The sequence below is a fragment of the Molothrus ater genome, chromosome 18 (assembly GCF_012460135.2).
Source record: "Molothrus ater isolate BHLD 08-10-18 breed brown headed cowbird chromosome 18, BPBGC_Mater_1.1, whole genome shotgun sequence".
In the NCBI taxonomy this organism is placed as follows: Eukaryota; Metazoa; Chordata; class Aves; order Passeriformes; family Icteridae; genus Molothrus; species Molothrus ater.
Genome location: NC_050495.2, coordinates 4,633,024 through 4,650,725, shown reverse-complemented (window position 1 = coordinate 4,650,725; position 17,702 = coordinate 4,633,024). Strand labels below are relative to the sequence as shown.

Below are 17,702 nucleotides of genomic sequence, written 5' to 3'. Positions count from 1 at the left end.
ATTCAAACACCACACCTGCCCAAGGAATGCAGCGTCACCTGCGCTCATTCCCTGAGCAAACCCCGCCAGAGCTGCCTGTGTTTACACTTCACAGTGAGTAACTGTTTTGTTTAATAATAAAAAAAAGAAACAAAAAACATTTTAGCCACTTCAGAGAGTTTGGATTTACCCACATGTTGGCACCAAGGCTTGGGGCCCCTTTCCACACAACTCAACCACAGCCACTGGTCAAACACTGGGTTTAAATCATCAGTTTCAGGTACAACTCAAACCACTGGTTTCAGCTCCTCTCCATGAAATAAACAGAATAAACCAGATTTGCTTCCCTTTCACTCCCTATCACCTCAAACCTTTGCTGCTTTGCAGGATGTGCCAGAACTAGAATTGGGGGTGTCAGCAGTGACCAGGAAACTCATGGCAGCTGCAGCCTCAAGAAATCAGCCTCTCCTCCACCTCTTTGCCATGCCATGGAACACAAACAGTCCTTCCTGAAAATAACCTGGAGACCAATGGAAAAGGGAGGGGAAAAGGCTCTGTGTGGCACAGAGCTCTGGAAAACCAAGAGCTCTTCACCTTTCCTTAGCTCCCAGGAAATGCACCCTGTTTGCCATGCCACAGCCTTCACAAGCCACATTGACCCTACTGCTTCTATGGCATGGAAATAGGAAGCATTCTGAGAAGAAAACACCTATTTTTCAATAAAAGAAGGAAATAACAATCAATTACATCACCTGCACAGTGAGAGCACTTCACTCTTCTTACAAATTTAGCTTCAGGCATTTTTTACCAGAAAATCACAAATACTGAAGCACGCCCAAAGCCATGCTGGCCAGCTGGGGAACTGACCATCACCAGCCCACTTTCAGCCTAACTTTCTAATTTCAGACCAGTAAGTGTCCTACCTTACAGTCTTGCTTCAAAATCAACCACATTTTTCCCATTCCCCAAACCTTGAAATGGAAACATCCACCTGTGCTGCAGGAAGAAAGCAGCTGGGAGCAGACAGACAGACAGCACTATCTGGAGGTGTTTTGGGGGCTGTTTTTAGATAGGAAAGCAGACAGGAGGGAGGTTTTGTTAGGAGATTAAATGCTGCAACAAACCCGAGGGTTTGCACTGATTTTTTTTTCCCTTGAGGGTCTCAAAAAGGTGCTTACAAGCTCGGGGGGCTCTGAGCTGGGCTGCCTCTTCCTCAGAGAGGAAAACCTCTGCTGACTCCGCACTGAAAACCTTCGGAAGGACTCTCTGCTCCGGGATGCAAAGTGCCTGAAGGAAGAGGTTCTCTTGAAAGGAGTCCTGGTGCCACCTTCCCCTCCACTCCGCTCATGAGCCACCGCAGTAGTGACTAAATTTAGTGCTTCCTGCAAGGATCTCCGCACTGTGCCCATCCACTGGGTCATGTGAGTTTGTGCCACTGTCAGTTTGTCTCCAAGGTAATCCATTTTTTAAATTTTTTTTTTCCAGCAGAGATGAAATATCAATATTCAGTAGCAATTAAAATATATTCTCCTTAACAACCCTGATTTATTTTGCGAAAAGCGATTCCGTGTATAAAATATTTCCAGCTAAGGTAAACAGTATTGCACTATCACCCTCAGCATATTCCTAAAATTAAATAACCAAAGATGTGAGGTGGGAGATTGGTATTTGTCAAGTAGGAAAAAATAAAAGACTTTTCCTACTTACAATCGGCTTTGCAGAGTTCCATCAAAATATGTTTAATTCAGCCATGTTAAAGAGATAAATCAATGTTTAAATCCTGACACAGTCACTTGAAACGAGTCCATTTGCAAGCAGAGAATTAGGTTTTCACTCTCTCATTTCAGAGCAGGAAAAGCAACTCCCTTTTTAAGCCAAGTTTTTCTTCTGCTGTAAATATCAGAAGGATAAAACAAATCTTATTCTCCTGGCTCGGCCACTCGACAGGTGAGAGTACACTGACCAAAGTTCTGGTGCTCCTATACAATCCATTTAGCAGCAAATCGATTAGATCTTCTAAACAATAAATCCAGCTCCTCCTCAGAAAACTCTGCAGCAGGCTGTCAGCAGCAGAATCCCCTCCTCACCACCATCCTGGCTGCCTCCGGAGCCATCCTGGAGCTCTCCCGGGCAGAACTGCGGAGCGGAGCGCAGGGAAACGCGTCCAGCCCTCCCCGCGGGGCTGCTCAGAGCCTGCCAAAAGAGCTGCTGGATGACATCAGCTCCTCTGCTTCCAAGGTGGGGGGACAAACACAGGGACTGTCCCCACTCCTCCTGTGCTCACATGGCTCTGGATGCACAGCTGTTTGCAGCACGGCTGCCTCCCAGGCTGGCTCTGCTAAGGCACACGAGGTTACCAGCAGGAGAACGCTGCTGCTGCTGCTGCCGCCTCTGGAATGCTGAGCCCTCCTCTGTGTCCCTGTGCTCCGGGGAGGAAACAATGAGGAGGTGACCAGCCGCAGAGGTCTGCCCAAGGAAGGATCTGGGCTGGGCTTTATTATAGTACAGGCAGGGTTCCCATGGCAACGCAGGGAACAGCATCTGCTGGCTCCGGAGCAGGCAGGAGTTGCACAGATCTATTGGAATGATTCATAGTTTGCATACGTCACGTGGACTTACTGATTTTAACCCTTCCTGGGGAATGTGGCTCTGCCAGGGAAGGTCTCACACCCACACCAGAGGATTCCCACTGGGAATCCTACACCTACACCCTTGTCCTGCTGCTCAGTGGGCACCTGGGCAGTGCCAGCACCTGTACCTGGTTCACTGTGCCATTCATGGCCTCCAAGAGGACATGTCCCAGCCAGTGACTGCTATCAGCACAGGATAATGATTAAGCCAGAGGCTCAAACCAAAGCTGAACAGGTGTGACCATTGGAAGCTGGTTTTTTTCCACTTTTCTGCACCATTCCCTGTTATGAGGAATGGCTCCATGTCTTTCCTAAGCTCTGCTCCCTCCCCAGCTGCTGGGAGACCACAGGGTTGGTACCACAAACCCAAAATGATTGAGGGTAACGAGAGGACCCCCAAGTGTCACCAGCCATGGAATCCTGGGAACAGCCCACTTGAGAGGACAGCAGGAATAAAAGCTTTGAGTTAAACTGAGATTTATTGATTTAATGACGTAAGCTTGGACTTTAAAGTCCAAAGTCAAGCTGTGACTAGTTCAGGACCAAGGGGAAAGAGGCAAGACAGGCACGTTGGGAGCTGCTCGCTCTCTTGTTTGTTCAAGGGGGTTTGTGGCTGTTGCTTAATTTGCCATACAAAGTACCATGAACTTGCATCACCCTCTGCTCCTCTGAACTATCCAGGAAGAGATTCAATGGAAGAAAAAATTTCTAGATAACATTTGATGCAATGGTTCTTGCGTAAGGTTCATTGTATCAGAAATGTGCCTTGCAGACACGCATGAACCCAAGATACCCTGAGCAAACAGGGTGCCTTCCCTTTTAATCCTTGTTTTTAGGAGCTCAGCTCCAACTTGTAACTTATCTCCAGGAAAAACTTCACTGACAACTATGTAGCATTCTCTAACTTATGCTCATTTCTGAATGTATTTGTTTTGAATGTGTGTGAATTAGCAGCCTTATAAAAGCCCTCAGTAATCAAAGGAAATCCAGCCAACAGAGAAAATCCTTTTTTCTCTCCTGCCTCACACAGCTCTTCTCTTAAAGAGTTGCAGGGTTATTTTTGTATGGAAATGGAAAGAGATAGTTTTGACCAGATTCCCCAAGAGCAGGGTGTTTCTTAGATTTGTAAAGAAATAGGAAAAAAATAAATTTATCTACCAGAGTTATAGATAATCCTTCACAAACTATGGAGATCCTGCACCCAAGGCTGGAATTTAAGACTTGGTGCACATTTTCATGCTGTTAAATTTAAGTGTGAAATTTCAAACATCTGTGCCTTTGCAAGTGCAGCTCTGTGCCTGCTGCAGTGCAGGGATTGTGCACGGGGCACTCTGCCATTCCAGAGGGTTTCAGGCTCCATCTGATGCAGGAGCCCCTGAAATAGCAGCCCAAGAGCTCTGCCTGGAGCTGCCATGTGAGTTAGTCAGCAGTTCCTTCACCTCACCAGGATGGGCAGAGCAGAACATAAATTTAACTCCCCATCTGGAATATCACCTGGGGCAAACAGGCGGAGAGGCAGAGCCAGATTTCACCCAGGACGCAGAGAGCAAAACGTTCCTGCAGCTCGCTGCAAGGACTCCTCACACGTGCATGGAACTTGAAGGATCTGAAAATGCTCTAGAGAATATATTCTACTTTTTTATTATACCTCTCCTGAAAAAGAATGTTATACCAAATATACAAATTTTGTCCTCAGAAGATTGGAAAACTGCTGACTTGAGTCTTTCTGCAATACTAAATTTAGGATCTTCTGGCACCATGTGAACACACTGCTGGGTATTGAAGCATGTAAATTACTGCTTAGATTTACACCTCAATTAACATCAGGGCAAAATGCTTTGGAGAATAATCCAGATGAACCTTCACCATCAAATTCAAATAGTCAAGAGATTTTTCCAGCACTTCAGCTAAACTTGCAGGGGAGTAAAACAAGATGAGCTTTTAAGTCCTTTCCCTTGGAGGCACCTCCCACTATCCCAGGCTGCTCCAAGCCCCATCCAACTTCCCTGGCCTTGGACACTTGCAGGGATCCAGGAGCAGCCACAGCTTCTCTGGGCACCCTGAGCCAGGGCCTCACCACCCTCCCAGGGGAGGATTCTCTAACTGGCCCCCAGCCCAGCAGTCCTGGCTGAGTGAGGGTTTGTTCCTGAACAAGAACAGCACAAGATGATCTTCTGCCCTTGACAAATTCAAGTGATTATCTCACTCTGGGGCTGTCAGGGATCTGCAGCTACAGAAAACAGAGCACATACACACAGCTACCCAAACTGCATGACTAATTACCTCAGTATAAATGGGACCTCGTTATTCAAACATTGCTGGATACTTCCATTATTAACATCTATTCCACCTACAGCTCAAAACCACAACCCTGCACAAAGGCCTAACAACCCTTGTTTCTCCCCTTATTCAGTAGAAAACAAAATTCCATGGTTACATTATATTTTCCAAAAGCCTCTTACAGCTCATTTGGAGCCTCACCTGCTCTCAAATACATGTAATTATGTTAATGACTCTGTGGGATTGCAAGGTCAATCTAAAGAAGGCCTGAAAGCAGCAGAGCACAGCACACACAGCCCAGGAGGGACAGGGGGAACTTGCAGCCTCCCTATGGGTGTGAGTCCTTCCAGCCCATGGGGTTCCCCTGCCACCAGCTCCACCCCAGCACCATGGAATGGGGAAGGAAATCCAGCTGGAATGGGGAAGGAAATCCAGCTGAAGACCCACCAGAACACCTGGGAGTAGTTTTCACCTCAGCTGGGTCCCCTGAAGGATCCTTTGCCAGCAAAGCAGATGGGACAGAAGGATGGGCAACCTTAGTCTGGACTAAGTGTGACAACAGTTTCTGCTCTTCCCTTGTGCAACCTCAGTCAGGAATTCACTCTCTGATGGGTTCCTCATATCACCCCCTCCCCCAGTCACTCCAATTAGCAATTAGCATTAATTCAGGCATTTCCAAAGGACTTTCTGAGCCATCATCCCACCTACAAACAGCAGCACCCAGCACTTGTGAGGACCACAGCAGCTCCAGTCCCACCTTGTGACACCCTCAAGAGCAGAGCCTGCCCTTGTAAGGCTGTCCCAGCCCTGCATTCCACACCAACTCTCCTTCTGCTTCATTAGTAAGAGAACTTAATTTAACCTCTTGTGCTTGGCAGGATGGACTATTTAAAGATGCAGCACTGGGCTGGGCTCGGTTGCACGGCTCCAGACTAAATTACTCTTGGGCTCCTCAGACATCACAAACAACTCATGGCTTTATGGGCTCCTTATTTTTGCCTCTGTTTTCTGCGTTTTGCCAATGGAATTGTCACATTCCAAGAAGGAGCAGCAAGCATTCCTTACTAGTACATGCAACACCCCCATCATGAAGATTTTACCATATCACCTTCCAGTTCTCATTTAATGTCCAAAATAAATGCTTGGCTGCACCTCTGGCAGAGAGAGAGCAAAGCTCAAGAGCTGGAGCAGAGGAGCTGCTCCATGACAGATACCCAGCTTGCCACCATTCCAATCCAGGAATTCCCATGACACTTAAAACCACCAAGACATTCTGTCTTTGGCTGTGCTATCTGTTCTGTTTTGTGGAGTTTTTTTAAATTTTCATGGTGATATAATAATGCAATTCACTGAGATGCCCAAACAGCCTCACCTGTAGAAAGGCACTCCACAGTCAAAGGAATAAGGGAAAAAAGCCAAGAGAAAGGAAAAAGAGTGGAATGGATGGAGTGTTCGAACACAAGGACTTTGGACAGTGTCCATACAGAGAAATCTCTTTTGTAACCTGAAACCCCAGGTATCTCAATATTTACACCAAATATTTGTTTTTTATTCTTACTTTTGTTTTCTACTGAAATTAAGCAAGTTACACTCATTGCTACAGTTCTAATTAAATTAAAGGTTATTCACAATCTTGGACAAGTTGCAGAGAAACCTTTTTATTAAAGGTGTTCCCCTTGCACATACCATCTACAAGAGGCTGAAATTCCATACTTTTTCCTTCTGCTAGGTAATTTTAAAAGCCCCCAGAGGCCTCACAAACCAGTGAATACCGAGAGGCTGTGAAAGCAACAGGTTCTGTATCAATACTAGGAACGTTTAGACAAGCACACACTGATATGAGAGGTTTTTAAAGAAAGGTGCAAAAACATTTCATAAAAGAGCCCATCAATGGCTACTTTAAAAAGTCATTTTTTTAAACAGAGATAAAAAGTTTTAAAAAATTTAAATCTGCATTCCTTATTTTCCTTACAGAAGTACCCTTGTGATAAAGAAAACACATTAATAGTTTTCATGACTGAATGAATGCTCCATATACTTGTTTATACCTGAGAGTAATTTTTCCATTCTACTGCCACAGTGATCCTTGACAGCATCAGCAAAAGAAATGAACTTTCCCATTTTATTTGCAATCAGAAAGTCAACCATCCTTTCTCTGCCCAGGATTCTGGGCACTTTTGCAGTAGCATGTCATTATTTCAAATTAATAAGAATCTGTAAATAAGGGTAATCGTGAAATAAAATTTTTACTCCAAGTTTTTAAACAATTTTAATGCAACTACCAGTCATAATTGCAACAACTAAAGTACAACAGTATTTCAGAAAATGCCAATTGTTTGGTCCTCCAAACTCCATTTCTCCTGAACCTAAGCAAGGCCCAGTTAAACATCCTGAACATACACAGCTTTTGTGCCTTGAATTGTTTCAGTGTAAAACAAAGCTATCAATGTTAAAGCTGAGGAAACCAGCTAAAAATACACAAGGTTGTTTGCAAGCCCATGTCCATAATCCTGCAGCACTTCCCTTCTAACTCAATGGAGAAGGAAAAACTGAAAAAACAGAAACAGGAAATTCCTACAGCACTGGAAAGGACTAAAACAATTTTCTTTACATTTGTTTATGTCCAAGGGATCAAGCCAAGCAAAAGATGGATGGTTACAGGTTGTTTTTAATTTGTACAAACAAAAACCCAGGATGAAGATGTCTGCAAAGGATCTCCCTACACCAGGGAGGGAAAAAACAAAGTAATGCCATAGCCAGGGCTCTCCTGGCCAAGTCCAACATGGAGCAGTCCAACCAATGGACATGTTAAGCACAGATAACCACAAAACATCTTCAAAAGAGAGTTCTTGGGCACAGAACAAGGTCTAAAATACCTTCACCTGCTGAACTTTTCTCCCAGGGCACACAGGGTGAGTGGAGTGCACAGAATCAAGCAGGAGAACACGCTGCTGCTGCTGCTCCACACCACCTGCCTGAGGAGATGTCAGAGCATTCACTGAGGGTGCTCAGGAAATCTCCAACTACTGAAGGCTCAGATCTGACTCACAAAATTCACAGAACCCTCTGAAGGAAGAGCTTTTTTTTTTTTCATGCAAGGGATTTCCTTCTTCAAAGATCAGTAACAAAGAGCTGCTTCTGAACCCATTCCAGCTGCTCCTGGTGTGATCACACACTGCCCAAGGCCTGTCTGAACACTGCTCCTCCATCTTCTCCCTAAAAAACACCATTCCATGTGTCTTCAGTAACAAAGAGCTGCTTCTGAACCCATTCCAGCTGCTCCTGGTGTGATCACACACTGCCCAAGGCCTGTCTGAACACTGCTCCTCCATCTTCTCCCTAAAAATCACCATTCCATGTGGAATCAGGCACTGCTTGATGGCAGTAAATTGAGCAAACACCAGCCCTAAGTTAATACAATAATTCCTTCACCCATTTTAACCCATTTGATAATGAGAGCAGAGGATTTATTTGAGATGGCTGTATAACCCTAAGTGCACACACCTTCCTTTACTTCCAGGTCTCTCTGCTCTTACTGCCTCCTCCTCCCAGACCCAGCACAACAACCCCATGTTGCCACATTCCCCAGGACATGGACAGCCCTCAACCCATTCTGCCTCCCCTTAGATGCCATGGATTTATTGCCCTCCACCATGAATCACTAAACCAAACTTTACATTTTCCCAAGACTCCAGATTTCCCTGAAGTTTCACTTTAAGAACACCTGTGTCCTGCAGTACAAATCCTGTGGTATCCTGAGGAAAGTCCTCTACAAAGAGCTACTTTCCCTGTGCTCAAGCAGCTCCCTAAAATCACCATTTCCTTTCAGCACAGTAAACACACACTGGCTGCATGAACAACTGACCACTGCTGAAGGGACGGGAACAATAGTGGGAACTTGGCTGTCTCCCAGCATCAGCAACATGGACAACAGCTTGGGAAAGCAGGAACTGAGTCAAAACAATTTTAGATCAAAATATTACAAGGGAGGCAGTGAAGTTACCTCTGCTTTGTGTGTGTAAATGAGGTTTAACAATTCTCTTTAGCCTCGTGTTACAGAATGGTTTGGGTTGGAAAAGACCTTAAAGATTGTTCAGTGCCACCCCTGTCATGGGCAGGGACACCTTCCACTATCCCAGGTTGCTCCAAGCCCTGTCCAACCTGGCCTTGGACTCTTCCAGGGATGGGGCAGCCACAGCTGCTCTGGGCACCCTGTGCCAGAGCCTCACCACCTCACAGGGAAGAACTTTTTCAGAAGTATATCCACAATTCCAGATCTAAAATAAGGGGAGCAAGGGCAGGCACAGTCAGCCCCACTTCCAGCTACTCTGAACCTGGAACAAGCACAGTCACTACAAAAAAACGACCAGGTCTATAAATGATTACATCTTACTCAATGAAACCCTTATTGCAACAAGTCAACCTAGAATGTGCTATTCCATGTGAGCATTTCATGGTAAATTAAACTTAATGCCACACCTCATTAGAACAAACTGCTGTGCCCTGAGCACAGGAGCAGGGATGTGGCTGTGGGCCAGCAGCACTGCGTGGTGGAACAGCACTCCCTCGTGTTCCCACTGGGAATGGGGCTCCTCAGCCAGGCTGACCTGTCTGCCTGCTCTCAGCAATGCCACAGACACCACAATTCCCCTTCTACAGCAGCAGCCAGGAATTGGGGAAATGCCTTTCCAGATTTTCCTGTGCAAGGGCGTCATTTACCCAGGTTATTGAGAGGGAAGCCAGGTTATCTGCTCCTGCTGGCACCAGGACAGCTCACACCTGGGTGGGAGGGGTTTTTAACTCTTTGGAAGAAACATCCCCACCACCAAAAGCAAATCCCACAAGAGTAGAGCAGCACAGTCCACAGGAGCTTTGCAGAAGTGCAGAAAGAGGGAAGGCACAGCACATCTGTACAGAGCCCCTTCCTTCCCTCAGAGCAGGGATAACCCCCTTGAGAGCAGGATGAGCATCACCCCTGGCTCCAGACAATGATTTCAGTTTCCTTCCATCACCAACCCACCTCCTCTCACAGTGACACATCAGGACAGTGGTTATTAACCAGCTGCTGCTTCCTTCAGAGTCACCTGACAAAACACATCAAAACTACTCTGTAAAGGTAGCAACCAAAATCTTGTCAAAACAAACTCTAAATCTTAATTCTTCCTTAAAAACCCCAATTTTCTTTTGATTTTGCAATTGTTCAATTCATGACTATCAATAAAGAACAAGGTCTTTTGAAACCATCACAGTGCTGCAGAGGAACGTTTTATTTAAAACAAGCATTTGCTTTGAGTGCTTTCAGGATTAGCATTTCTTTGCTGTTTTATAAAATGACAAGTGCCAGACAGGGGAAAAAACCAGTCCATCAGGACTGGTACCAGCATGGGCAGGAGATCCACCACCACATCCATTCCAGAAAGCCAAAACTGAGCAGTGAAGCAGAGCAAGAATTGCTGACAACTGAGAAAGCCAAGGGCAGGAACAGAACCACCAGAGCAGTCCAGTAGATGCTGTGTCCACCAGGAAGCCAAAAAAACCTGGTTCTTGGACAAAGGGCATTGGAACAGGAAACCCCAGAGCTGTGGCTGCACACTGGCATGACCAGTCTGACCCTGTGACTGATGTCAGACCATGGAGCTGCACCTACAGGGCTTCCTGTGCAAGCCAGACCTAAAGATGCCTTGTACCAACTGCAGCAGAGCTCCTCACCAGCTGGAAAAGGGGTGATGGATACCCCATGCACAATGGAAAATATTCAAATGTTTACAAGCCATGGGAAAAAAAAAAAAAAAACGTTTCACTGGACACAAAGACATTTCTCAGAAACCCAGAGGTGTCACCCACCCACAGAATGCAGATGTGTGATGGTCACACCATTGCAAACAGACTGGGGCAGACCACAGACCCTGCTGTGCTCAGAAAATGCTGTTGGTCACAGCCAGACACATCCTGCCCAGAGATCAGGAGAGCAATCAGCAAGGAATTAGCAAAGAGCTGGCACTGAGTGGGTCCAGTGATGTCCCACAATTGCACCACTGCAGGAGTAAAGCAAAGACAAAGCAGAGGAGAGGGAACCCAACAGTAACTCCATAGAGCAGCTTTAAAAGCAGATTTTTGTTATAGTATTTTTTTAATTAAGAGTTGTAGCTTCTTCAGGTATGTCTGCCTAATGAATAAAGCATCTTAGCTCCCCAAGACAGATTAAATAACACTTGACAACCAACCCCAGCATCTCTGGTTACTCCTGACTGTAAGTAGAGAGAACAGATAAGTATCTCCTCAGTAGCCTCCAGCTGCAACAGCAGCACAGAAAGTGACAGAAGGCACAATTGTGCATGTCCCTTAAATTTCTTTTTTAACATCATGAATATCAGAACTGTCATTCTAATATTTTCTTGCAGTAAATCAGGGAGTATGCATGAATGAAAGTGAGTAAGGAATGCTCCACGGCCCCTAAAAGAGAACATACACCAAGAAAATACAACACCCTGTTCTGTTACAGCCTAGAACTGCACAATACTGGAGCCCACTATCCCAGGCACCTTCCGGACTGATCCAAAGTTTGGGTTGGTTTGAGATTTTTCCCCTGGCCTTATGGAAAATCCCATGTCAAAGCAAGAGCAGGGACAGAGCTCTTTACACACTTCTCACACTGACAAACCATGAAAAACATCCACCCTCTCCTCACACTAATGACTAATTTTTTAGTTTGCAATTTAAAGGAGGCTTTTCTCTTAAAAATACATCTGGTCAAATAAAAAAACTGAATTAATGTCCAAGCACTTCCATGTTCTATGCTACTACAATCTCCAGCAGGAAAAGGTTTTCAATAAAATCCCGAATTCTTCAAGCACAGTTTTCTCTCCCAGCTACAAGAAATTCACAGTGGGCAATCTCACCTCACAGCTGATCAAAGGACATACAGGCAAGGATTGCAAAACTCAAATGAGAGAAGGAAACCCTTTGCTACAGTTTTAAAATGTAGCAGCAAACAGCCAACATGAAAAGGTTTGGTGCTGATCACACGCTGAATTAACAGCTGAAAAAATGAAGATCAATGCAAACTACAACAAGCAAATGAAACCTGAACTTTGATGAGTACGGGAGAAATTAAAACATTAATTAGTTCAAAGCAGTACAGTATTTATTCATAAAGGCTTTTCAGCTCAAATTCATGTTTTATAAATGTGAAAGTTTCAGACACACAGCAGCCCCTGTGCAAAGCTGGCAGGGCAGCACAGTCAGAGCCTGCTAAAAAGAGCTTTTCGTGACAGACAGCCCTGAGGAGTGTTGGAAGAGGAAGTGCTCACTGAGACATCGAAAGCCGTGAAGAGTCAAATTAAAAACAAGAAAGGAACTGTAAAATGACACATTCTTAAAGCTGTTTTCCTGGAATAGCAGTGGCTGTACCAGCAGCAGGGCAGGAGGGTTCTAGGGCAGCAACCCCAGAGCCAGGCAGAGCTTTTACACAAAGAGGGAAGAATATTCCTAACACACACCTAAACTAAACCACAACTCCCATGGTTCTGCATAAACAAGGAAGAAACGTCGATTCCTGAAAGGGTTTTCCAAGGCACATTCGGGTAGGTGACAGTTTTAAGTATTAGAGATAAAACAGCCTTTCTCACCCAAAATAAATCCTGAGTTTCATGTTAGTGCTCAAAAAGGAGCTGCTGAGGAAAGCTTCAGCACATAGGAGCACTCCCAGGATTTCTGAAAAGAGTGGAAACAGCCAGCTCTGGGAGCACACTTACCCACAGATACTGCAGGAACTTCAGCAGACGTGGACAGTAATAATACTCCATTTTCCACAGCTCCGAGTTAACGCCAACCCATCCCTGTTACAGGCAGCTCCCGGGCTCTCCCCGCCTCCAGCACCAGTTAAAAGCAGAGTGGAGCAATTAAAAGCAGCATGAATAATGTAATAATGTTCTGAGTGTGTCTGGCCCCACGTCACCACCACCACCAGGAGCTGAGGCTCCTCAGGAGCAGTCGCTGAGCTACTGGCGGCAGCACGTGACTTAACCACTTGTTATTGAGCAGCCCACTGCTCCCAACTCCGTAATCCGGAGTGGCTCAGGCTGGAATTAGTGACAGGACTTTGGGTTTTGCAGTAAAGGCCCTGCAGGAGGAAAGGGAAGCTCTAAAACCTCTCAGTTATGAAACGCTCTGAACAGCGGAGGGGTCGCTCGCTGACCTTGTTTTGGGTGATGCACAGGAAAGACAAAAACCCACACATGTAACAAGAGGAGCTGCTGTTTTTATGTTCTTTGAATATAAAAATGTCTTTTGTGAAGGAGAAGAAATAGACACAACCAAGTAACTTTTTATACAACCCTGGAATGTTCCCAGGGAACGAAAACTGCCAAAAAAGGAAGAAAGCCCAGGCAGAGCTTTACCCACCCCCGGGTCGTCCTCCTCGGGCTGGGTCTAAAATAGAGAGTGGTGGAGTTGTTGGACATCAGCAGTGGGTGGTTTGTGAAGAGTAAAAATGGGAATTGTAACACTGTTTCTTTTTTACTTACATCCTTTTTTGATAGGAAGGGGAAAGATAAGTGACAGGAGCCCATCCAGGGAGGGCAGCCTGTCCCCTCCCAGCACTGCTCCCGCTCTCACCCTTCCCAGGGAGGGACAAGGTTGAGGTGATACAAAACAGCCTCCAAGATGCTGCTTGAAATTTTAATACTTCAAGGAAACTACCTCTCCCTTTCCTAATCATCACCTATGAATTCCTGTAGAGTTCAACCAAAGTATTTTGATTTTCTTCCAGGTTGCGTCAGTTTTTGGGGTAACAGAACAACTCAAGATGGGGTTCAGAAGGAACAAAGCTCCAGTATCAGAGGCTTTACACAATGCAGAAAAAGAGAAGGTGTGGTTTTCAGTGGGCAGGAGACAGACCTGTCATGGGCAGAACTGAAAACAACTGGTGAACTGTGACAAGCCAAACCATAAATTCATCTGCACATGTTTATAAAATATTTATCTTCTCTCCCTTGCACTTCATTTCCAAGATATTTTAGGAGTCAGCTCATGATTTTCTTCAACAAATCCTTCTCCACCCACACATCTCAGTCTCATATAAATGCATCTTTCTATGGAGACCATTAGAGAGATTTTCCTCCCTAAATGACAAAAAAACCCAGACTTTAATATAAAATAAATAAATAATATGTTGAGAGACTTCAAAATAACTCCTGCCTACACCAATCCTAGTAGCAGTGCTCTGTTCTAACTCCCCAAAGCAGTTTGGGTTATAACCCAAAGCTGCACTAAAGCTGCTCCATCCCCAGCTGAAGGTGCAATTCCTCCAGCCCCAAACACAACTGCAGTTCCTTTATTTGGAGGATGAGTCCCAGCACACATTCCTCAGGTTTTCATTCCCAACACTCTTATCAGTCCGGATGACTCAATCAGGAATCCAGGCTTGTGACTGAACGTCAGCTCTGATGGCATCACACAATTTATGGCAACACCTCCCGAGCTCTGTGGCTGCCCCTGGATGTGCAGGTAGGGCACTGAGAGGGAACAGCCCCACATCCAACCACAGGTGCCAGCCCAGAGAGGGTTTGAGTGCTCAGTGCTCACACCTGTCCCTTCACCTGCATTCCAGGTCCAAAGGAACCTACAAGGCCCAGGCTCTGAGATTTGCAGCTGAGTTGGTGAGAGAAACCCCTCACTGTCCAAAGCACAGAACTTAATTTTTATACCTACTCTGTGCTGCAGCAGGGCTAAAAGAGAGGGAAGTACCAGCCATAGTAAAAGCACAGATGATGACAGCCTAGCAGTGATGCTGAATCTTTATAAAAGCTTTCCTCTGTTTTTTAATCAATACAAACTTAAAATAGATGAACAGTGTGATCTAGATGAGTGTTAAATCTCCAAAGTATCCTCCTTTGCAATTTCAAGCACCAATCCCATATTACCACTTTGGTATTTTGCAATGGTCGATTTCAAAGTCATCCTATGTAATGTTCTAAAAGCCTAATTACAAGCAGATTCTCTGGAATATAATCACAAAGAAATTACCTCTCCAGAGGTAAATTATGCTACTGAACCTTGCTTCCATTTGGAATTGTGCTTATCCATAAGAACCTAGCTCATCAGCTGTCCTGGAAAATGCCATTCAAGCAGTTGTTTACTATCACAGACAGATGTGGAATAATGCAACAAATTGATTCTTGCAAATTCATTTGGCAAGTATAAAAGGGTATCAATATGAGTTCTTCACTGCTTTAGTGGTGAATGTGAACCAAATAGAATTGTTTATCCTACAACAAGACTTGTCACTTTGAGCACTCAGTCTCACTAGAGCAATACCAACATACCCTCACTGACCAGCAATATGGACTGGAGAATATATTTTGTCACTAAGCCACAAGGAAAAATAAGTAACTTCCCAACCACACAGACCAGAAATTGCACAAAGCAAACAGCAGCACGATTTCACATTTCCATCTAATCCCCCTTTCAAGGGAAATTCAGCCTGCCTTGGGATTCCAGGGAAATAGGGGATTTAACTGTGACTCCTGTGGCTCTTTCCTGACCCCTCGTGTCTGTCCAGCTCACACTGTCCAGCTGGGATGTGTCTCCAGCAGAGGGGGGTGTTGGAACGTGCTGACAGAACTGGGAACTGCAGCTCCGCACCCAAAATTTCTGTTTTCTCCAAGGAAAACAAAGGCATAACCTTGCTGCAGAAGAAATGGTTGGGTTTTACATAATCTTCTGCAGTACCTCTGTGGGGCTTTGGAAAACATCAGTGTGGTGAGCTTTCCACCTCCCAAATGCAAGTCAAAGCCCTTTCCATGCACTCACTCACACTTTACACCCAGGACAAGCAGGCTGCCCTTTGGCTCCCCAGCACTGCACAATCACAGCCCGAGGAGCCTTCCCAAAGCAACACAAAGGAGCAAAGCACTTGGATCCTCCTGAATTCCACACAGGTCAGCTTTCTCTTTTCATGGAGATGAGTCTCCCTTTCCCACCTTCCCTTCCTGTCTCAGGCTACATTTGGTGAAGCTGAAGGATTATCCTGAGTAAGCTCCCAGTCAACAATGAAGTTGGAGAGCAACATTCGTATTTATCTGAGTACAGCACCTGAACAGTTCAGCTATCCCAGCACTACTTCTGTCCCACATTTCCTACCTGGCCAACACCACCTTTATATATTTGCACTATAAGCTGATGGCACATAACATTTAGGGATTGGATAAATGCCCATTCTGTCAATAACATAAATTCCCTAAGGTGAACCATGCTAAGAATGGGAAAGAAAAAGGGACATTAGCCCTTGGATACCTTCCATGAAGCTTAAAGGCTGGAACTGAAGAACAATCTGAGCCCACCTGCAAAGCTCCAATTAGGAAATTTGTTTATAAAATCCTTATAGGTTTAAGTGTTCTCTTTTTCTTTGCTAGAAGGAAAGAAACCACTGAGTTTCTTTTCTTTTCTATATTTTTGTGCTCTCTGCTGAAGAGCTGCATACAGTAGAGTGAGCCATGACAGAACAGGGCAGTGCAGCAGCTCACTGCAGAGTGTGCTGGCAGACACAGGACAGGGGAGGTGTGACCTTGGGACAGTCCATGGGGACAACATCCTTCAGTCTCCACTTTCCAAATCCTTTACTTCCCTCAGGAAACACTGATATTTCATTTATTGCACATCTTTTGGAACATCCAGACCTTTGTTTCGCATTTCAGAACAGCTGGATGTAGGCAGCTATTTCATAACATAAAATTTCTCTGAGAGCTAAAGTCAGGATATCCTTCTGAAACTGAGGAAAACAGCACTCAACAACATCAAGCAGGAATTCACCTCAACAATTTGTGTGTTAGAGACAAATCAAACCACCCAAAATGTCAGCTGTGATCTTTCACAGAAACACTTCTCTGTGTGTTGCTGACAGAAAGACAATTAAACCCATCATTTCTCAGAGACACAGTTCTATTTGTCTGCACAAGCTGAGAAAACAACAAAAACTGTAATGCTCTAGAGCCATCTTGAGTTCAGGATGAAAATTCTTCACTCAGAAAGGAAACTGAACAAGCTGCAAGGCTGAAGCTTTGGTGTTGGAAGCTCTGGCAGGGAGCAGTGGGGTGGGATCCCAGGGAGGGGCAGCCTCACCAGTTCAACCCCCAGGAAATGCTTCTCTGCTTGGCAGACACATCCTTCTAGCACAGCCCTTTGTGAAAAAAGAAAACAGAGCTGCAAGCTCACTGATCCCACCCCAAACCCTCCTCCAGGGTCACATACCAAACCAAAATCTGATCTCCTCTCCTTGTAGAAACTGTGGTGGCTCCTCTGTGCAGACACTGAGGCAAAGTCTGTTCCTTCTGTTTTGTCTGAGCTCTGCTTGCTCCACTCTTTCCTAGAAGCCTGTAAAATACAGTTATGAATGTGATTAAATATACATGCATATGCACATACATATATACATATTTTATATATATATAAAATGCCTTTTAGGGGAAAAAAGCCCAAAACCAGAGGAAACTCAAAGCTGAAAACACAAAATGGAAAAACATAATAGCCATGAACATCCTACACTTTAATCATAAAATTATAGGACCATTAAGGTCTTTTCCAACTAAATCCAACCCCTGGATCTCATTCACACGTCACTGTATGAAGGGAATCTCTTGCCTCTCACCAAAGTCAGGAAAGCAGTGGAGTTTCACAGACAAATGAAGGCCATTCGCAGTAAAAATAAAAATAAAATTTGCTTCCTTCAGATAAAGACAAAAAACAAAGAGAGGTCTAAAAAGATCACTGCTGACAACTCATAAAATAAACCCAAAATTACTTCTTTTCAAGTAA

The 17,702-nt window shown here is 44.9% G+C and overlaps 1 protein-coding gene across 3 annotated transcripts in view; it reads right to left on the bottom strand.

Moving 5' to 3' along the window:
* The window catches only part of KIAA1671 (KIAA1671 ortholog), a 65,414-nt gene that overhangs the window by 19,738 nt on the left and 27,974 nt on the right, over positions 1-17,702 (bottom strand). Inside the window, exon 6 of one of the 3 annotated variants that reach the window (XM_036393168.2) lies at positions 17,139-17,261. In XM_036393168.2, the coding sequence (XP_036249061.1) occupies positions 17,139-17,261 (123 nt within the window). Of the gene's footprint in view, positions 1-1,157; positions 2,468-12,643; positions 12,798-17,138; positions 17,262-17,702 lie in introns of those variants that run through there. The other 2 variants (XM_036393171.2, XM_036393170.2) reach the window with 2 other exon arrangements.